At 38.7% G+C, this 23,167-nt stretch overlaps 1 protein-coding gene across 4 annotated transcripts in view; it reads right to left on the minus strand.

The window, feature by feature from the left end:
• The window catches only part of DCLK1 (doublecortin like kinase 1), a 323,697-nt gene that overhangs the window by 8,889 nt on the left and 291,641 nt on the right, over nucleotides 1-23,167 (minus strand). For 3 of the 4 annotated variants that reach the window (XM_054701201.1, XM_054701200.1, XM_037527168.2), the window contains one exon: nucleotides 15,102-15,215. In XM_054701201.1, coding sequence (XP_054557176.1) covers nucleotides 15,102-15,215 — 114 coding nt within the window. Of the gene's footprint in view, nucleotides 1-10,094; nucleotides 10,169-15,101; nucleotides 15,216-23,167 lie in introns of all 4 variants that reach the window. The other variant, XM_037527169.2, reaches the window with a different exon arrangement.

Below are 23,167 nucleotides of genomic sequence, written 5' to 3' on the forward strand. Positions count from 1 at the left end.
CCTGGTGGCAGGAAAGCTGGTTTCTGCCCACCCAGGGTCTTGAAATAATCTCAGAGCGCTCCCAATGGACTTGAGCTCAAAGAAGCCCCAGAGTCCTTTCTTCCTTGGTCTTCCGATCTCTGGGCTTCCTGCCCCACAGACTGTGGTTCTTTTTAGGAACTTCTTCCCCACGTTCTCATGAAATCTAGTACAGCCTTCACTGTACACCCTGTCTACACCATATGTGAGGAAGGCATCATTTTTTCTTGCCATGCTGTGGATTCTTTGGAGGGCAAGATCAGGCCTTGCACATCCTCTCTGTGTTCGCCACAGCTCACAGCACACGATAGATACTCTACCAACACTGTGGATTTTGAAATATGGGAAAGTACAACAGAGGTCACGTTATTTCCCTCTTGAGCACCCAACCCCTGGGACAGCCTTCACACAACTGACAGGTCAATTATCCCCAGGTCCTATTTATTTACAATTACTCATGAAGTCCAATTCCTGGTCTTAGCATTCACAATGTGCTTACAATAAAAATTTTCCAGTGCCTAGTTCCTATGATTATCCAAAATGATCCTGTGACAACACCAGACTCATTGTTAGTACTGTTAGCGAACATTTGAATTCCTTGCACAGTGTGTATTCACTTAAGTTTATTGTTAACCTCAGTTTCCCTTAGACATTCCCTGCTCCTGTACTATGTGGTTCCAGGGAAGAGGACCACACCCCCATCTCTGAGAGTTGTGTGGGGTTCAGCTCATACCCAGAGCAAGGCTGAGCTTATTGCATTCCCCATAACCACAGCTGGTTCAAGAACAGTTCTGACCCAGTTACTAGACACGCGGAGCCTCTGCTGGGACTTGCATATTTACAGTGAATCCTCCTTTTGACCGAATGAGAGACTTGGAGCTGCATCCCACATCCTGTGAAGCTGCAGACTAAAGCCAACACAGCGAGTCAGAGTAGAGGATTGGGAAGAAATCATACCCTGAGTGCTTAATCCATCCACTGGTGAAGACAGACTCAACCTTACTGCTTTTCTGATAACATAAAATAACAAATTTCCTTTTTGCTTAATGAGTTTGGTTTGGGTTTTCTTCCTGTGCAGTCAAAACAGTCTACCTAACATATCTCGAAATGGACCCTAGCTATTATTCTCACCTCTGTATCTTGGCTCAAGGCTCACCAACCTGAAATTTCTTCTCTTCTTCTCTGCCCAAGCAAATTGACCTACTTTCCAAGGTTTAATCAAATTTCAACTTTTTTTTTGTTCTTTCAAATTCCTTTCTTCTTTCTTTCTTTCTAAATTTCTCAATCAAGTTCCTCAACTAAATTTTTGGTGCTTATTGCCTGTTGACTTCCTCTTTTCTGTGCCTATTTCCTGGATATCATGCAAACTCCTCTATGATAGAATCTAAAGCTATTTTTTTTTTCCATTTTCCAAAATGCCTTGCAGACTGTGGATCATATACACGTATTAGGGATGCATTACATATCTTTAATTAATACAGAATTAATTTTAAAAGACTATGTACTTTCTGAAACAAAAAATAGAGCCTAAAGCAACTCTATAATCCAAAAGAAGAAGTTAGAAGTATTATAATCAATACTTAAGAATATGATTTATGTTTCACATATGACCAGATGCTTACATCCGATAAACTTAGTGTTCTTCTAGACTCATAAACGTATTTACTCAACAATCATATATTGTAGTTCAATTTCTTATCCTAGTAAGCATTGTCATATATGATAACTTTAGAATTTTTAATTGTGGTTATAAAATTAACCTGCCTCTTAACATGCACAGTTAAAATTTTACAGTAGAATTCTGGAGGGCCTGTATATACTTCAGGACAGACAGATTCAGCAAGGAAAAAGAACAATATGCCAATACATAATTTTAAAAAGTATCACAATAAAAAAAAAACCTGATAATTTTTGCCAACCTCCATTCATTCAAAAAATATATTTTCTTTTGAAGTGCTACATTACAAATTTAAATTCCGGGCCTTTTCTACTATTTCTGAAAGACTACTCAACTCTTCATCCATCACAGAAAATCCCCAGATATCAAGCAAATAGGTCTCTCCATCTTAATGCCTATCTTTGTAAGGCAAAGTTGTTCTGAGGTTTAGACTTGATGTTCTGTTCAAATTTAAGACTTCCTAATGGATTAATATTTTATTAGTTATTTTACTCATGGTTTGTGGCTTTGTTGGAACTGACAAGAATGAACTTGCAGTAGAATTCCCAAGTGTTTCCTCAGTAAGTTATCACTTCATTAAGGTCTCATAAGAAAATCTGAAGCATGCATTATCACATTTTGGTGCTAATTATCACAGGTTAGAGGTGAGCAAAAAAAATCTCTTGAGATTCTGGAGTTGACCAGTAGTAGTAACCTATTGGTTACTACTGACTCAGTTACTTAAAATATGTACCCAATAACGACTGCTGTAATGTGCGCTGGGCTAGAGGTAAATAAGAGTGTAATGGGGATCCTGGTATAAAGAACAGAGAGGTGACCACAGAAAAATGGTATAGAGAAACTAATATAAATCTGTCCTGCACAAAAGCAACACAGCATATTCCCATCTCTGACTTTAAGCCATTGGTTATCACAGTATCCTTATGGGTCACTAGATCAAGTGTGAAAATTGAGGAATGGTAAAATAATGTCAGTTTCCTTAGTAACTCAGGTGGCTACACATGGTAGTTGTAATTCTTAGAGAAATGTGTATCTATCATGTGTTGTGCTTGCCATAGTAACGGGCAAACATATGAAAGACAGTACTTGCCTAATATCAAGGAAATTTGCTTCAACAAATACATGCATTGAATGAATTTGACCAGTTTCTATTACAAGGAAATGACACTATCCTCCACATAGTAGTACTCAGCTATTTTAAATCCTTATTGTTATGACATTAACTTTACAAATCAGCAAAAATATGTAGGACATGTGCATCTGTGCAAAGATGAAGGGAAAATACAGTAAGGAGGAGGAAGGTCAGGGATGAATCAGGACTATGAATTACAGCATTATCTTTGTTTTTGCCAGTCTTAGTTGCCCACATCACTGTAATGTACCTGTCTGGTAGCTTCAGCTTAATCCCTTTAGAAGCAGCAATAAGGGGAGTCAGCAGAACTAGCTTTTTATCCTAGCTTAGCTAATTATGTGACCTTGGACATGTTTCCTAATACGTTAGGCCCCAATTTCCCAGTCCACAGACGGATGAGGGAGGGGGCCACAGTGCATGATCCCTAGGGAAACGCTCACCTATGAAATACTATGAATATGCTTATTATCACCATCAATTTACTATAATGGGTTATGTTTTTCTCTTAGCAAATAATAGGCCTTGCAGTCTATGGATCAAAAATATTTCTGTTCTGTAATATATGCAGCACTGCAAGAGATGTACCTCATTTTAGTTGTGAGGCAATGCTTTCTGTCATGGCAGTAATTATTGGATTTAAGTAACTACATTTTTCAGAGGCAAATGTTGACTGCTTTTCCTTTTTTGCTTTTCTTAATTTATTGCAAGCCATCACAAATAGTCTTCATTTCATTAATAAAAGAACATTATTGTGCATTTTGCCTTTTAGCCCATCCATTATTCATACTACCTAGGAGACTGAGCCGGGGATGCAGCTGTTAGGGCATTAATCTCAGGAACCTTTTCCTTTGCTTGCCCTCACTCTGTGGGGACTGAGTTACGATTTGCTTGCCACTTTGGAAATGTTTCGCCTGCTAGTAAAATTAAACTGACAAATCGATTGAAATATCCACTCTCCTCATTTTATTTGGCTTACCGTCATGCTTTTTAAGGTTTCTGCTTTGTTTTGCTTTGGTATCCTTTTGAGGTCTCGCCAGGAACTACACAGTATCTGGTTATATGACATGGTGTTTCCCTAAAGTGAAGATAACCATTTACATGGCAAAGGAGGCCTACTGGAATGAAACTGAGGAGCCTTCCAAGCTACTTTCTGGGTGTGACCCTCTTAAATATTCTTCCCCTGGATAGACCTGCCCAGGCTTCCCCAACACTACTTAAATTCACGCTCACCCTGCTGATGCAATTCTTAAGTAGAATCCCAAGAGGCCCAACTCTGCAATGGATTTCTGGTGGCCTCCCATCCAAGGGTTAAAATCATAGTTACGGAGTGGGGGTTAATCTTGACTTCTAGCTAGCAAAATACATGCGTGTCTTCTGCCCTTCAGTCCCTGAGTTTCTTCTAGTAGAAGCTAAGGTGAGCTGTAGTGTTGTTCTCCTTCATCGTAGGAGTAACTTAAAGAAAAACCACAAGTTTATCTTAAGAAAATCTATGAAAATTTCAAACTCATTTATCAGTTAAGTTAGAGGGTTTTTATTACAAAGCTATTTTATTACAAAGCTATTTTTTGACATTGCAAAAGACTTATTCTTGGGTTGTTATAAACGGATGCTATCCTGGAACAACTTGTATGTGATTTGATTGTCACATATTTTAATGTGCCCCAACTCTTCAAATACACATTCATTTTAAAAAATCAAGGTCCTCTATATTAATGGTCCCTTCATTGGAAGGTCCAATCATTTATTCATCATTCTAAGAGGTGCTAGGCATCATCCTTGGCAATGGAGCCACAGTTAATAAGCCTAATCCCTGTCTGGATGCAATTTGCATTCTTGTAGGTGTTGCCTTTAAATGTAAACACATTCCACTACCTCTCCCTTCCCCATAACACACCCCACCACCTTCATGAACAGGGATTGAAATTTTTTCTGTAAAGGTCAAATATTTAATACTTTAGGCTTTCCAAGTCATACAGTTCTCTGGCACAACTACTTGATGCTGCTTCTATTATGTTGCCTGTAGGCACGGGCAGTTTATAAATGAATGGGTGTGGCTGTGTATCTATAAAACAGTATCTAAAGCAGGCAACGGGTTGGCCCATTGCTTGTAATTTGCCTTTACTTGCCCTAGAAGATAACATTTTAAATTCATACTTGAGCCTCCTTGGTGGCGCAAGGGGTTAAGCACAGCACTGTGAAACTATCCCCAGCCTCTGCAACACGAGTTTGATCCCTGGCCGGCCAGGGAGCTACCCACATGGCGCAGCAGACCTCGCCTATCTTGCCCGCTGCTCCCCTCAGCAGTGTATTTCAGTCAGTCTGCCTGTTCTGTTCCCCATCCTGTCTCTGGTGAATCCTCTCATCCCCTGCACCTCTGGCCTGTACCCCAGTTCTTGTATGCATAAATAAATAAATCTTTAAAAAAATAAATTTATATTTCATCAAGATTTTGAACTATAGACTACTATAAGTAAAATTTAATGCCAGAATTGCTCAGCATATTCCAACCACAGCATCAAAAATTTTCATGCTTCTATTTAATGACAAATATTTTGATCTAGAGGAAGATCAGTTTTTTTTTAGGAAAATCTGCCTCTAGCTTGGGACAAATGATTTTCTCTTGGAAGGGAGGGAATCCCTGTGATGTATCTTTTCTGAGTTCCTCATTTGGGCTGAGATTTGGGAAGGCATTTGTGCACTGGCAGCTCATTTAGTTCTTACTAAATGAGCATTGGAAGGTTGATAATACTCTTTTTATTTTTATAGATGGAGAAATTGAAAGTCAGAGAGAGAACATGTGACTTGCCCAGGTCATACTGCAGGAAGTAGGACAGAATGAACCCAAACTCTGGGCTTCCCAACTCCAAAGGCATACACTTCCTGTGCACTGCACTGCCAATCCTAAATCCAGTTCACTTTTTCTCAATATTTAGACTTTTTAGCTCCTCAAAGTGTCATGTGTCTGACAAGTATTTGAAAATTGTTTGACTTCAGCATATTGACATTTACAGTCCTCATAGAATACAGCGTGTCTGTACTTAGGATGAAGTTTTTATGATGCATTCTTCCCTAACCATATCACTGAACAACTCTGGGGAACATTTGGAATCAAAGTGTGTCAGGAACAAATATGTAGAAAAGAGTGTAGATGTTTCCTTTTCAGATTCTGAAAGAAGGTCAAAATAAATTTATATCACACAATTTTGATCAATGAACAATTCTCAAGAATCTCTGGTTAATGTATAAAATCTCAGTTCAATTTATACCCAATCAGTAAGTCATGCAATGCCATGGCAATTTCTTATTTCTAACAACTAATCTGTTAAATTTTAATGCATTTATTATATGGTAAATGTATATTATTGAAATCCTCCCTTCCAAGGCCTCTGAAATTAAAACCCAGCCAAAGAAAATCTCAAACCGTGAACAATCTTTTGCTTGGTAAAACATAACACAGGTGTTGCACTCCTGTGTGTCTTGTCTTCTAATGGCCATTTATGGAACTATAATAAGAGGTGCTGTCCACCTTTTGAGCCTCTTGGCCTAACAACTCACTGTTTGGCATCAAGATACAGCTGCAAAACCCAGGGCTATCATTTCCGGGTACTTTTTTCTACCTAATCACAGGTTGGGTGGGTTCTATATTTAAATCTGTGCCTTTTCTATGGTGAAACTTTCTTTTATAGAGGGAGCCTCAGAGGCTAGAGCAGAAGCATCTCCCTGACTTTCTGGCACTGCTCTGACTGACACTCATCAGAGGGTGCTTTCTCCAGCGGCTGTGCAAGGTCAAAGCAACTTGTAAAGAGACAACCTTGCAACTTGCAAGGTGCATTTGCAACTTGCAGTGCCTTGCAACTTGTGGCATGCATTTGGTGGCTGGCTGAGGCTGGCCTTGGAGCCCTTCTCACCCACTACCCACGCTAGGGTTCCTCTCTGGCTTACACAGGAACTGTTCTTTCAAACCTGCGCTGAGAAAGTCTCATTTAACTGACCCCTTTCCTTTTAACAACCAAGCATGACAATATTTAATAGCCTTGCAAAGACTGTGCACGGCTGCCACAGCTCTGCCTCATTACTCACTGCTTCAGGATGGTGCTCGAGCCCTATATGCACATTTTAGTCACGTCGTGCCTGGGAACTCAACCCCCCTTTGTCCTAGTTCACCTCTATGTTTTATCTTATTTAGCATTTTTAGCTTCTGTCTTGTTTTGATATTTGTTTCATTTAATCGGGTTACCCCGCTCTGGCTGTCACCTTGTTCTGCATGCAGAAGTTGCAGGAATTCTATTCCATGTGTTGTTGGCCATAGCACCTGCCACTGTGACAGCTTAACTGGAAAAAGGCCTCACTCTGGAACCACATCCCCTTTGGATAAAGGTCATATTTCTTGGGAGGGGAAAATGGAACGGGATGTGAATGTTTTTCAGTGGCTTGCAGTAGGGCGCCAGGGAGCGGAATGGCCTCGGCACCTCATTCCTGGAAGAGGGTCCCTCACTAGACCCCCGCACCCCCTGGACTGGGTGACAGGAGCAAAGTCTCCTGAATAAATGGGCCAAACAAGTGGCTGTTCTCCTGGCTCCAGCTCTGTTAAACAACTGCTTATGAAGAAGCATGAAGAAAAGAAAGAGCAAAAAGGAACCTGCCCCCACTTCTTTGCTACCACCAAAAAGCTTATTACGAGGGGCACACCAATTCTGGGCACCCCAAAGAGATGCTTTTTCCTGTTGACGCTCTGATGTGATCTGCTTTACAAAAAGCGAGCGTGACTCCCAAGTGTTCCGCTTGGAGTAGTGAAAACAGCCACGAGCACTTGTAAACACAGCAATCGGGAGCGGGACGTTTGCCTGTAATGATTGTTTATGTTAGAAAGTTGGCTGCCACCGTGGTTAGACAAATGCTCCCACTTCTGTGGAGATAAAAGGCAAGCATTTGCAATCAGGGAGGAGAGTGTGTTCGTTCCGGGGCTAAATGGCATTATAAAACTTCCTAATTAAGCATATATTCCGATGAGTTTTTAGCATCATTTCTCCAATTTAGCTTTACATACTGGGTGCGCTGTTTAGTGCGGCATTAACTATAAACATTGTTGTTACTGCCCCCAGCTGGAAAACAGAACAGTTTATGTGTGGAAGAAAAAAGAGATTATCTCCCATCTGCTCCTGCCCATTATTCAGGGATGTGTCATTTTGCCTGCTGATGGGAAGCATCGCTAGGATTTAGTCAAATGGCTTTTTTATACGTGGCTCCATTATTAATTATGGTGTTTACTTGTGTTTTGCTCCCACCCTTATCTCTCAAATTTAGTCATGTAATCTTCAAGCAATTTTAGAAATTGGATTAATTTATACGTATAATTTTTGCTATATAAAAATGTACAGCTGTAATTGGACATATTTGACGACCATTTTAAATTGTATATCAACTGTACTCATACATGTTTGGTTAATATGCCTGAGGTTAGGAGATGTACAATTAAAAAGGATGGTGAACGGTGTGATTCAATTTATATAAAGTACAAAACCAGGCAAAGCTAATTAATGTGGATAGACTCTGGGTCAGTGTTTACCCTTGGGGCTATCTGACCCACTGGAAAAGTCCTGGGTGGGAGGGGCAGGAGTTCCTGGGGTGCTAGAAGCATTCTGGGCCTGGCCTGGGTGCTGCTTATACGGGTGTGTTGTTTGTGAAAATCCCTTGAGCTAGTTCATGCTTCTGAGTGTATCCTAGCTTTCTTCAGTAAAAAGTAAAATACAGGCGCTTCATCTTCCACATAAAAGGTAAAAAGAATAGCCACAGAAGCAAATATGATTAATTTGCTTCCCCAAGAAGGTTAAAAATAAAATATTAAGTCCTTTCTGCATCTATAAAGCTAATTTTCTTTGGTTAAAGACAAAAAGTTGATATGTGTTCTCTGTGTGCATATCAGTCTAGAAAACACAAATAGCCTTCTAGGAAAGCTTTTTGTGACTTGAAAGTATTTTTTTGAAGTTGAAATGTTTTCATGATTTAAACAGATTTGGAAATGATCATGATTTTAGCGTATTTGGATAATTTGTCAAAATGTGGTTTTTCTGCTTTCCTAAATCCTTTGTTTCCAGTGGCTAATTATAGAAAAACAAATCAGGAGTATAAAAGGGGGTTAAAATTATATATATGTAATATGTGTATTATAGATATACAACATATTTAAAAATATTTTAAATATATATACATTTCTTTCTTTGGTAAAACTTAGTCTAAGCCATGAAACAGCAGGCAGTAATTCTTACTGCAGATAGGTTCCATCATTAGGAGGGAACACATATTAAAAAAAGAGTGGATTTTTTCTTAGTAACACTAAGATGTGGAACTTTACCTGGAGACCACTTCAGAAACATTAAGACGGAGGAGAAAAGTTCCCTAGGGCTTCTCAGAGTGCATTTTCCAAATCATCAAAAACCATCCTGCGTGTGGATAACTTAAAGAGACACAAACCATGCCCCTGGAAGGAAATGCCAGGGCAGTTGACTGGAATAGAAAACGATTGGATAGAATTCTTAACCCAGTTAAATAAAATCAATACCTCCCATAGTCCCTTTTGCTTGCGCAGATAAGCCAGCTAAGTTATCTGACAGTTACAAAATATTGAAAAATAAATTCATGCAATAGCTAGTACATAAAAGGATTGGGGAGGGGCGGGAAGGGAGAGGAGAAAGGTAACAATAAAACAAAAACCAAACAAAACAAAAAGGTGAAGAATTTGAAAACACAAGCTTACCAACACAGACAATGCATTCTATAGCTCATTGTGCTAGGAGGAGCTTCTACTACTAACGTGTAAATGCATTGTTTCATCCATCTAATAAGGTCAAGGTCGGGCTTGATGACTTTAAAATGACAGTATATACTTCTATAGAACATATACTAAGGTACTATTCTTCTTCCATTTGATAAGGGACAGAAGAGCACTAGAAATCATTGTTTTAATTAGAGACATCAGGAAAATGCTTTGGCATTAACACTAAATATACTGTCCTTTTAACTGTAGGGAAAATTAATACTGAGCATGTGCAATGGAAAGAAAGCTGGCAAATGTCAGTGTGAATAATGGGTGAAAAAAAGGAATGAGGGGGAGTGGCATCTCAATCAAGATTAAAATGAAACTGATAAAGCAGCATATGGACTGGATAACAAATCAAAAGCATGTTTATCCACTGAAGGAACTGGTTAATGGAGACTGCCAGCACGTTGCCATGGAAACACTGACTGTTGAGCTGCACCATCTCATACCTTATCCAATACATTCCTGGTTGTTGGTAGTAGTCCAAAGACCCTGATCTCTTGATGGTAAACCCGTGGTCCAGCTGAGCAGAGAGAAATGGGGGCAACTCAGTGGATCGACATTGTGCTAAAGAATTAAGACTCCAGACCAAGCTGTTCTTCATTGACTATCTAAGTATATAGAATTACGATGCCTCTCTGCAGGGTGACTAGCTAATATCCTAAATCTGCACATTGAAAATAAAAAAGCAAGAAAAGACACCGATTCCTCATGAATCTCAGAGGCCAATTTGTTAGAACAGATCTAATTTGTCAAACAAGTTTTTGAATGCATATTTAATAATGTCCTCTCAATTTCAAAAGATAGAAACACCTCTTCATTGGCTAGAGAATGGAAAATAGTTGACATTTAATTAAAGCACTGAAATCAGCTTTTGCCACCAAAGAGAAAGCAGATTGGATCTCCCTCCAAAATATTACCCCATCAGACTTAAATTTGAGGACTTTATAAATATGAAATCAAAGATGAAAAGGATCAGGTTTTGAACCCCTGTAAATCATAGCAATTTGGATTTCTTTCCTTAAGAATTCATCTTCAAAAGCAGAGCTACTCTTAAAGGTGAATCTTAATTACATTTCTGAACTAAAAATATTTAGCACAAAACAGTAAATGTTCTCTATGAAAATACAGAAAATAAAATGAAGTTTTCACTCTATATTAAAAATGCATATGTACAATTAATGCTTACGAGTAACAAAAGGTACAGTAAATAGAAGATAAGTTCTCAAAGTTATTCATACTCTTATAATACCTAAGACTTTAGCTACTTCGGAATAAAAGAGTCAACCCTCAAATTTGAAAAACAACAATCATGCTGTGTGCCCACTCCCCTGTTCTGCCCATGACAGGATGCAACCTGCACACTTTTCTTTACAGAGAGGTTCACGAGTGCTTTCAAGTGTGGTGCTGGTGCGATGCTAATGACAGTTTCCACTTCTAAATTCACAAAGGCATTTCAAAAACATACTGGGGCACCCGGCATCTTAACTAAAAACCACTCAGAGGATTTGGTATTCAGATTATAAACTGGGCTATTCCACTGTTCATGGAACAGCAATGTGAGATTTTAATCTTTAAAAAAACCCGTACATTTCATTTTATTTAGGAAAAAAACATCAAAGTACATTTGTTGTTAGGAAGACCTAGGCATCTGTTTCAGTCCATGAAAATGGTTACTAAGTAAATTAGTTCTCTACTGCCACCTACAGGCGAAGGGTCCCATGACATGGCATTCGGGATGCCCTAGCGCCAAGGACTTTAGAACTAAGCTTCCCAGTATCACAATTATTTGCACACTGATTAGTATGGATTTGTTCAATTAGACTGAAATGTTCTATTTGCATGAACAAAATGCAAAATAAGGACTTTAAAGCATTAGGAAAATTACTGGTTAAAATAATAAACAGCATTAAATGAGGAAAAATAAATTGGAACTGACATCTTAGTCATCGGTTCTTCATCAAACTGAGCAAATCTAATAATGCCTCCCTCCCCTCCCTCAGCTCTCAAGAAGTCCACCGTTAAAATGTCATCTCTAATTCCATTTTATGTCTGTAAATTGCATTTTAATAACCTTTTGTTTCCCTTTCTCTGTTCTGTTCTGTTTTGTTTTCATAATTCTCCAACTACTGGGAAAGGTAGCAGAGGGACAATGGACTCTTTCTGAGAGGTAGAATGTTGAAGCTGTAAGGACAGCAATGGGTTTCCTAATCACATGGCCTGATCTTGATGTCGGGACACCTTTCCTCCTTTTAGCGGAGCCAAAGGGCCCCTGTGAGCCTCCAGCTGGTAACTCTTAAAACATTCATATAAAGTTACCATTTACCCTTTCTTTGGTCTTAATAACGTAAAAGGCGGGAAACAGAGAAGAAAAAATGACAACACAAACAAAAAAACCCCACTAAGATTCAGAACCATGAGTGCATGTTTAGCCATGCTCATGTCATAAATTACACCTGTGACTGTGACTTGTCTGTCTGTTGTGACAATGCTCTTTTATCTTGTCACTCTAAGAAAGAAAAGGTGTCATGAATTCCTTGCATCTTTGATCTCCAGTAAGTAAAGACCAATGATTTAATTGCTGATATTCTGGAAAAAAATTATCTGATTGATATTTCATTATAAACAGTGTTTTTTTAAAAAAAAAATTCACAGGCATATATAACTTACAAAAAAATCAATCCTCTGATAGAGGTATCTAAAATAATCTACATTATTTTATAGGCTCTTTGAGTGCATACTTGTCTATGGGAAAATCTGTCTGAATTAAATTTATGCTGAAATCAGTTTTTTCTTTATCAAATACAAGTCATTACAGTATTAGATTAATTACAGCAATGTGGTCATGTGGGTGAATTAATAATTCTGTTGCATCATTAAATTGTCAAATGGCCTTTACAGAATACATCTTATGAAGCATGTGCCTTCACCAACCACTTAACAACAGAATATCATTCTTTGCAGTCATTTTTCAATTTGAGATAAAATATTATTTAATGCCGGGCCGCCTTTTTCTTGTGATAGTCCCCCGAGATTTACACTTAGTACTTTAGGAATGGGAACAATGTTATGGCATATACACTGACTTATCTGGTGCTGTTCTGAAATTTCATAGCAAAGATGGCCAACCTGGCTGGTTTCTAATCCCAGCTCCAGCCTCTACTGGTCACCTCCTACAAAGTCTTAAGAAGAGTGTGGGCATTTATGAGGAAAAATGTTCTGGAGAAGATGCAAGTGCACACAATACGGAAGGCCAGTTTTGCTGAAACAACTCCTGATTTTTATAGCAATATTTTCCTTCATGCTTAAAGTATTCAGAATAGTAGTTAACATGTGAATTGTTCCTTAGAGTTGCCAAGGCATTTTTCCAGATATTTCTCAAATAGCCAATTATTTTGAGTCACAGCAATCTGACAGAACATTTTAAAGCTTCGTAGTGGATAAAGATTACAGCATTCTACAACCCATTTTATAACTTATAAGTATAGTACCAGTTTGTAGAGTTTCCATGGAAACATGTCAGTGATGGACTGAGAAACTGATATTCAACTGCCTTCAAATGGTCCATCAAGATATTTAAACAAACAGAAAAAAGAATGAATCTTTGATCTTGAGATTCTAACTGGAGGTGTTGGAGGTCTACCTAGAAATTTTAATTAACTATATGGATTAGGCTTCAGAATTTATCAAGTTGGATTACAGTTGTTTTCCCCTCGAATCTATATTGTCTGCTCATTGGAAAATTGTGCTGAAGTTCTGCCTTTAGTCATAAGACTCCCAGAATACTGTGAACAAACCATTATCGAGCAACTATGGCAAACTTAACCAAAGACTAATCAAAATAAAAGACCAGGGAAAACAAAAGCAAAAACAAATGACAGAAGTGGAAAAGCACCCCTTCTAGCAGCTGTAAGCTGTCAGCAGGAGCAGAAAGCAGCCCTTTCATGGACAAGCGTGCTGGCAGTCGATTCCAAAGAAAATTGTGGAGGTAGACATTTTGGAATAGACTTATATCTTGAATGAACAATGAAAAGTGAGAGTATAGCATGTCTGGTTTAGTTGAGAATCACCATGAAATTGTTATGTTAAAAAATTACTGACTGAATATTAGCTGATAACAAAGAACACTGACAATCTATGGAAGACATGAAGGACAATATAATTTACGTTGGGTTTTCTTAGAAAGTACTCAAGAGAGAGGACAGAACAACTTGCAAATTTAAATCCTCAGCAGCACCGAGGAGCATCTGAAAGAATATGCCTCTATGTACACTGCCAGCGTACTCATGAGCTAATTACTTACACTCAAAGAACTCACTGCTGAAAGTGTTCAATCAAAAAAGGTGCAATAATAACAGTTTGAGAAAGAGCACATGCCTTGGTGCCACCTGCAAATTCTGAAAGCTCATAACAAATATTTAGTGACCCAGATCTGGGAATGGTTGTACAGGAAATGTCATTTATATTTAGCTTTTATTGGAGCTCTAGCATACCCAAAAAAGATAAATGTAAAGCAAATAAAGATACCCATAGAGATAGTAAAACATCCAGTATTGCTCATAAGTATGAGGTACTGTTTAGTAGCATGAATACTTTGTACAATTCGACACCATTGTGTCAAAGTTCTTTGTTTAGAAAAGAAACAGCTCAAGTGATTTCACATTGAATATGCTGTTAAAATTTACATACTCTGAAAAAAGAGGAAATTATTAAACACTCAAGTAATCTGGGACTTGAATATATTTACTCTAGAATATGACACCAGGAAGTCTGAGGTTTCATTATTTCTCTGCCCAATTTAATCTTTGCCTAGAGCTGCTATCAAATTGCATGTAGTGTGTGCCTGCATGTATAGAGCAGAAAATGAAAATGCTTGTGCAGCCGCATCAATAAAATGGTAAATGTTGAAAGACTTTCAACTTTAAAAACAGAAATTTCTAAGGAGCACGACATGGTGATTTTCTTTGGGTGTTCACAGCAATTCAATTTCACTGAAATCTTACTGGGTAAGCTTTCTGCTATGCTTTGGCTTTCGTTTAGGTCTCCTGCAAAGATCTATAGTGTTCCAGTCTCTCTCTGCCATGTCTGTCTCTCAGCTTCCCTTCCCTCCCAGCTCCTGGCAAAAGGACACTATAAACTCTTTTTCTCAGAGTCCAAAAGTTTGCATTGGCACAGAGTCCAGTGTGGGGGAGGTTTTCTGTTTTAAAAATAAATCATGAAATTAATATATACGGCAAGACACCCTGGAGGTGTTGGATAATGATGTGACTCCCAGGGAAATGATCAACGAAAACACTCACACACATAAGCTCCAAACCTCCCTTGGTGCGTTAAATGGCCGAGCTGTCTAAAGAAATGACCCATTCTGCTATCTCTGGGTGGAATCTCCTGAGGATTGCCTGTCTCTTAGGTGGATTGCTTTTAAAAAGTTATAGGTGGATATTTCAGATGCTTACTGCTATGACAGAAACTCCAGCAGCTGTGCTATTCGGTTTGGGGCCTGTGTTGAAATGTTTCTTTATCTTTCCAGCTACTGACAGTTGATGTTCATTTTCTGGGAGGCCGTCATCCTGGGGGAAAAAAATGGGAGAAAAGGATAAAAAAGTGAGATAAATGCAGCCAAGATCTTCTAGTAACAGGCAGTGATTTTAAAATCTTTGATTTCAGAAATAAACCGATGGATGTCTTCTCACGTAACATCGTGGTTGGAAGTTCTGCCCCACAGTCTCATTCATTTCCATGTCTGCTCTAAAATTAATTTACTGTCATCTAACCCTCAGAGATTTGTCTCTAAATAGAAATTTTAATTTTTGTTTTTGGTTTCTAGTAAAATCTGTTTTAGCCAGGGTTCTAAGGATATGTCAATGAGCAAGTTAATCCCCCACCTTCTCCTCCATGTCCCCAACCTGAGAATTTATCTTCTTAGCTCATCATTCAGACCCAAAGCCAAGGTATCTGACAGACCTGGGCTCATGCAAGGCTCCATAAATAAACATAGGTTGATTCCACAGCTAATCAGTCCACCACATTCTGGAATCCCTGGCAATCTTTCAGACAAGAAGTTCTTCCTTAAGTTTTAAATCCCACTTGCTGCTTTCAAATCATCTTTATTATGACATACTTCACATTTGAGCTCATTTTAACTAAGGCTTCTGCTCTCCACTGGAAGCTTCTCTTCTTTGCTAAATACCATTAGAATAACAATAACCAGAGCAACAAGTATGTGCCACCACTGACTAGTTTGTAATGAAAAGGCTGCACAATCTTGGAAGACAGAGACTGTGTTTTGTTCACTATCGAATCCTCAGGTCCTTAGCACAGTGCTGTGGCACATGGTGTATGCTTAATAAGCATTTATGGAATGAATGAATGGATAATAAAGATTTTGTTACTGTCTGATAAAATCAAAATTCCTGGCAAGACTTCAGCATCATTCATCATTCTCCTTGTCTCCATCATTTTGCATGTAATTTCTTGGCTCCACCCAGGACAATAAATTTGCTGCTTTCCAAGCACAACATGCTTGCATTTTTTGTATAATCGTGTCTCTCCACATGGAAATTACTACTTCTTCCAGCATTTGGCTATTCATTTATTCAGCCAATATTAAATCCATGTTTAGAGTGCACCAGGCACTATTACAGTAGATAGTGAGGAAGTGTTGGTGAGCACAAACAAGCATGAGACCCTCTAATCCCTTTTTCTTCAAAACGTGGGTCCAAACCACCTATTCCAAAACATTTTAATGACCTTTAATGTTTTTACATATATATGTAAATACGTATATACATACATACATACATATGCACTTTTAAAATTCTTTTTTTTTGCTTATATATCTGAATTCTTGTTCTTTGTACCATATTTTCCATGTCTTCTATAATCTTTAATGTAAGTGTTTGGTCTAGTGCCTACAGTGGATACTCCATTTATTAGTGGAACAATTATCAAGCGTATAAAGTCATTTCTGAAACCAAACCTGGGGGAAGGAGGTTTTCCAAAGACACAGAGTGAATGCAATAAAAAAATCTGTATCGTGCAAAGAGTCAGAAATGAAGTGCAGGTCAATTAGGGTGACAGTGGGATGATACTTGGGGAAGGAGCAGAGACAGGGATGTATGAAATACCTACTATGTCGGGGCTATTTGGGGGATGGCAAGAAGTGCGAGAAGAAATGGTCTCTCTCATCAGAATCCTTCAGGCTAGCTGGGAAAGTATGCAAACACCATATTAATAAAACAGGTCATGCTAAGAAAGCACTGTCACAGGCAGCACAGCCTCATGGCTCGGCTAGAAACACTGAAGGATTTCAGAGAAGAGAGGGCTCTTTTTCAGTTGTGCAGTCAGCTCAGACTTCATGAAGACTATGGGATTCCACTCAGTCCTGCATGATGGGTGTTGACTGGCAGAGAACTGGGAAGGGGATGTTTTGTGTGCACAGTTGTGTGACTGGGAAACCACAAGGCAGATGTGTCAACCAATGAATCCACCAGCATATCTCTAGTTAAGTGTTTATGTGGGAGAATAATGACAGGGAAAGCTGAGAGAACAGGAAAGGACTGGTCACAAATGAACACCTAAAAGATTCAGAGATTGAAGCCTTAGTCTCAGCTAGGAATAAAGCTCCATTATCAATGAGATCACGTTACTTTGCAAAACTGTCCGCCATTCCTTGTGATTATCATCCAAATTTTTTCATCATAGGGTGGGGAAGTGGACACTGTCGTGTCAAAACGTGTGAGTTAAGGGAGGGAAGTCCTTTGCACTTCCTACACTTACATGCTGCTGGTTCTCCCCCAATTCTTCCTTCCAACCAGCTTCTGATCCTGAGACTACAAATATGCACAAGATTTTTTGTTTCTGTTTTTGTCCTAAAGAAAAAAACTCTCTTTCTACTTGCTTCCCGATCAAGTTTTTCAAACTGTTTTATAATCTAAAGTTCAGACAAATCATTTCACCTGAGGCGGCTTGGAAATCTATTAAGAGATGATTAGAAGGGGCTTCCCTGGTGGCACAAGGGGTTAATATGCAGCACTATGAAGCTATCCGCAGCCACTGCAGCACAAGTTCGATCCTTGGCCAGGGGGGTGACCCACATGGCGCAGCAGACCTCTCCTGACTCGCCCTCTGCTGCCCTCAACAGTGTATTTCAGTCAATCTGCCTGTTCTGTTCCCCACTCTGTCTCCTCTGTCTCTGGTGAATCCTCTCACCCCACACATCTTTGGCCTCAACCCCAGCTCCTGTATGCATAAATAAATAAATCTTTTTTTTTCTTTAAAAGAGATGATTAGAAGAACACGTATGATCTTGGGGGTGAGGTCAAGTGGGGCACCCACCCCTGCATCAGGTGTCCCCCTTTCATCCAGACAGATGGTCAGGGTTTGCTAGAGATATGATACTAATACTTTTGAGGCTTTCATGGGGCCAGGGAAGCAATTAGATGTCAGTACAAGGGAGACTGAGCCATTCAGGGGGCCCAGAGGAGTGTACTTAGAAACTTCCATGTGGTACCCAGTAATATGGGAGCTAGCAACATGATCTATCAAGGCCAGGACTCTTGAATCCTATGTGGAGCAGGCAGTGACAGAAGGCCTGGCTTCCACTGGATAAAATGAGCTGCACTGGCCCACAGAGTGGGCCTGTCAAAGGCACAGGCTGTGTCTAAAAGCCTCAGTGTAAATGCAGAGAAAACAATGAGCAGTTACCCAAAGGAGCATCCTCACTTAAATATTGAAGGGTATTCAGCCTTCTCTGCACAATTGGCTTCCTTCTCAGTTCTACACCACTGTCATTTTTGCCAGAAATTTCCCTTTACCTGTCTTCCTTCCACTCCCCAAGATCCCCTCCCCCACTAGTTCTTGAGGTAACAGTTTGTTTTCTCACCATCCTCACGATGGACTTTGTTATCCCTTCCCTGCCCTGTCCTGGTCCTAATCGCCTGTCAAGACTCCTAGCAACTCTTTTAGATGTTGGGGCCTAGGGGGTTCAGGCCTCCAGCTTTAAATTCTAGTGAAAGTTGGAACTTCCCTTGGGTTATTAGTTCATGTAGAAGCAATGAAAGTAGTGAAACAACCCTTACAAGTTGTCAGAGATGCTTTTGACTTCATAAATCCTAAAACATTTCGGATGGTTTTTTTCAATGCAATAAGGGATTTCAACTAGAGAGCATCACACACACACACACACACACACACAGAGCACAAGTAGAAAGTATAAAGAACTATATCAATTTTGAAAGCTTTGAACATAATTGGATTAAAAATATAAACAACTGGTTTTGCAGGGACCTAATCTGTACCTGAGTGACATGGATTGTTGATGTAAGCTTTAGCAAACTTACTATCTTACATTGATAAAGTAAATGGGGCCATTAAAAACAAACATTGTATATTTACATCTTAATCACTGTTATTTGAAATAGATTATAAGTAAAAAATGTGCTGTGAGTTTTAGAAGCGTGACAAACCTGGCAATGTGTTGCAAAGTCAGAGTATTATTACCATAGGTTCTAGGATGTACTCTATGGGAGTAGTTTCTGAAGTTTGACAGGAGCTGATTGTGGTTTGAGGTTAGTGGGTTTTGATTTAGAAATTCCCATCCACCACTTGGCAAAGCATTGCAACGGACAAGAACAAAACTAGTTTGCAAAACGGAAAATGAACTTTCACAGCTGTCTGAAGGAGACCAGACCAGTTTCCTGGTTCCCATTTCTTTGGTGGATGTTGGGGAGGAGCTGTGGGAAGGGTGTGGGGGGGTCAGATGTGAGGTCGCTCTGGAGAGTGAACTCCTTTCCTTGAGGAAACCATTCCAGGGGTCACACTTTAGAAAATCCTCTTCCCTTCATGGATTTTTGTCTTTGAATCATGGATCTGTTCTATTCATTGCCAGACTATTATGACTAATATCTGTAAATTTATGAGAAGCACAGTAGTTCTGAGAGGTTTACTACCAGAAGATTTCAAACAATCCCAAGTACATTTGAGTGCTCTTTAACAGCAGTTCCATTTCATATCCCAGTGTGCAGCCCTTCACTCCTGTTAATCACCTCAAGTGTATGCACTTCATGCAGCACGGGACCCATGACTCTCTTCAGTGCATCCTATGTATATCTGTGTCTGCATTTCACACTGCACTTGGGAAGAGAATATGAAGTAAATGAAGATCTACCTTGGAGAAGAGAGAGGATAAGATGCCCAGATGAAAAAGGGAATTCTATATCATGTATAGTTTTTAATATAGATGACAGATGAATACTTTTATTTATTATTATAGTATTACTGGGGTTCCTGTAATTTCTAACAAATTCTGCCAACACAGTAAGTTGGGTGTTTACATATTTTTGTCTGGATAGGACTGGTTTTTATTAGTGTGGGACATTCTGGTAACTTATCTAGGTTCTTGGTTTTTTTTTTTTTTTCTTTCTCTTGTTCTTTTTGAAGACTTGGCTTACAAGTATCTTTTCAAAGGAGAAGGTAGATGAAATAAGGGAGGGAAAAGAAAATTTAAAGGCCAGGAAGATGATGTAGGAAATCTTGAATCAGTTAAATAACTGTAGTGGGCTTATTCAAACCAGTCCTTTGCACTAAGACAGAGGTTTTCAAACTTGGTTTCACATTATAATCACCTGGAAGAGTTTAAAAGTCTCAATGGTCAGTTGGCAGAGCAATATCAATTATAATAGAATCTCTAGGGACAAAACTCAGGCATTGGACCTTGTGCTAGAGACTCTACTGAGCTTCCTGCCAGAGATGTTGAGTCTCAGTTTCCTCATCAATAAGATCAGGAAAATAATTGGAAGACCAAAAATTTGTAGAATGGCATGCATGCCTAACATAGCAGAAGAATAACATGAGATTAAATAGGTCAACACTTTGAAAGCAAAAATGCAATCACAGTAATATATTTGATATATATTATGTATATGCATACATTATATATATATACACTATATATTACATATATATGTGTATGTGTGTGTGTATGTGTATATATATATATATATATATATATATATATATATCTCATGGTGGAAATAAGAAAATTTTTTTGAAATCTCAGTTGGGAAAATGACCATATCACTAATGTACATTTGCTATCAGTAAAAGTGTCATTTGGGAGAAAGTGGTTAAATCTTGTCCCGACTCTCTGGAATGATCGAGATCTTTATTGCCAGTCTTAGTCTCATATAATATGTGCCTAAATCTCATTGTTCTCCATTAGATGAGTAATAAGGTAAATAAACTTAGGACAATTCCTGCTGGTATTTTGTAGCTATATTAAAGCAAATGGCTGTGATATTATAAAGCTGAAAATGCATGATTTATTGAGATGAAGCTTGAATTACACACACAGGATTGTTTTTTAGATGAGGGGGTCTTCCTCTTTAATCAAGCTTCTCATATGTCAACTTCAAACATAGTTTGCCTTTCATCAGCACATAGATGAGAGTGGTTGCCTCAGACTCAAACTCACCATTTATTTATGTACCTAGGAGGTATTAGCACTGAAGACTGTCTTCTCGGGATCATCAAATATATAATCCTCTCTTCATCATCATAGCAAACTAAGAGGCTGATATTACTATCTCCATTTCATAAATAGATTCAAAGGAGTAAAATGACCACCCCAGGTCACACCGTGATGCTGCCTTTATCCCTCTGGCTTGTGGGAACCATCCACTGAGAGACTGAGCTCAAAACTCTTCTGATAACAGAGCAGAAAACCAGGACACCAAGAAGTATGGTGGGATTTTCAGCCAGAGAGAAGGAAAAAAAAAATGTGAACCCAAAGGAAGCTCCTGGAATAAGGTTATCATAAGTGATTTTTGCTCACAATATTATTTGATTTTATTGCCTCATGTTCTCCTCAGTTTCCGAAGAGAATGTCTTCTTAATCCTTAGTTCGAAAAGGTCATCGAACAAGCAGTGAAGAAATGAAAACAAATGAAGTCACAGAAGAGCTCTCTGATGATGCCTCAGTGCCCTCATGATTATTATGATCCTCCCCCCACTTAGGTAGTGTCCTTTGTGCTGATCAGATATTATTTACAAAAGTGAAATGTCTTGTTAAATGGCCTTCCTTTCAAATTCTTAATTTATTTATTTTTGATTGCTTGGTTATGCATTAGTTATACTCACAGACCTCAACATTCAATGCTGAAAGTTTACATGTGTATTTTTTCATTTGTTATTTTGAGACAAAGAAAATAAACATTTTTCTGATTTAGTTAATACTATATAAATGTAATTACAGAAGTTAAGCAATCACTTTATGCATTAAAGTGATTTAAAAAATGTATTTGCTAAAATTAATATATATTTTTCCCCTTAAAATCTAAGGTCTGTTCAAATTATATAAAGGGCAGTTTTTGGTTTTATAGCTCTAGGTAATTCCTGAAATGTTATCTTTGCTTTTAGAAAGTGTGTTGAGAGAATCTGAGAGGGAAAACTAAAATGACAGTCATATCTGCATTCCAAAGGGGCTGTGGAATAGAATTATGATAGAAGATGGGCCACATGTAAAAATGTGTACAAAATAGATTAAGAAGGGAAAGAGCGATCACTGAGACATGTAGATGCTGCCCTAGAAGCAAGAACCACTAAGTTTTTCAAAGGTAACAGCCAGAGTCTTCTTAATTTTGTTTCTTTACCCCACTAAGTGGGATATCATTGATATAAGGCTATCGGTTTTGATTCAGGATAAAGGATTCTGCTATTTCCAAGAGCCCCTCATATGTATAGATATTTGTTCGCACTCATGATTCTAGACATATTTGTGAGAAATATAGAAAATATTCATAGCTTCCTGGAGATCTCCCTCCCAGCTTCCTCTAGCATGGGATTCTGACATCCCCTACAGGAATCTTCCATGGCCCTTCCTTCCCATGACCTCTTTGCATGGAAGCCGGCTGGGGTAGCTGTTCTCCCATTTTGTGGGACTGGTTGTATGCGACAAAAGTACTGCAGAGCAGACCTGGCAGGTAGTGGTCCTCCTGGTGACAATGTATTTGAAAATCTAAAATGACTATTTGCAATGTTCTATTAATTCCTTTCTTCCATGTTCTTTTTGAAACTTCAAAGGCCCTGTTTCAAATTCAGATTTTCTGGTTTATTCTCTGTGGTCACACTGTCAGTCTTTCCAGGGACAATGTGCAATTTGACAATTTGTGGACCATGGGCTTTTAATTAGCATCAATGAGAACCAAATGCTACCACCAAGAGAGTCTGCGGCTGGCTTGTGTCTCTTCCACCCCGCACTTCTAAGGGAAAGACACTATGACCTGGGTCAGTTACTGTGGAAAGGTTGCTAACTTATATGAACAACCATTATAATAATGACAATGTACATATTCACTCTTCTACAATATTCATATGACTTCTTGCATAACAAAGGAAGGTAGAAGCAGTGTGACCCCAGGACTTTATACTACATTGGCTTAGAGTTGGAGATACCTGGCTGCAAATTCTGCCTCCATCACAAACTTGGTGTCTTTGGGTAAGTTACTCTGGGCATACATGAGAT

This window comes from Talpa occidentalis, unplaced genomic scaffold (assembly GCF_014898055.3).
Source record: "Talpa occidentalis isolate TD23 unplaced genomic scaffold, MPIMG_talOcc4v2.1 talOcc4.5, whole genome shotgun sequence".
Lineage (NCBI taxonomy): Eukaryota > Metazoa > Chordata > Mammalia > Eulipotyphla > Talpidae > Talpa > Talpa occidentalis.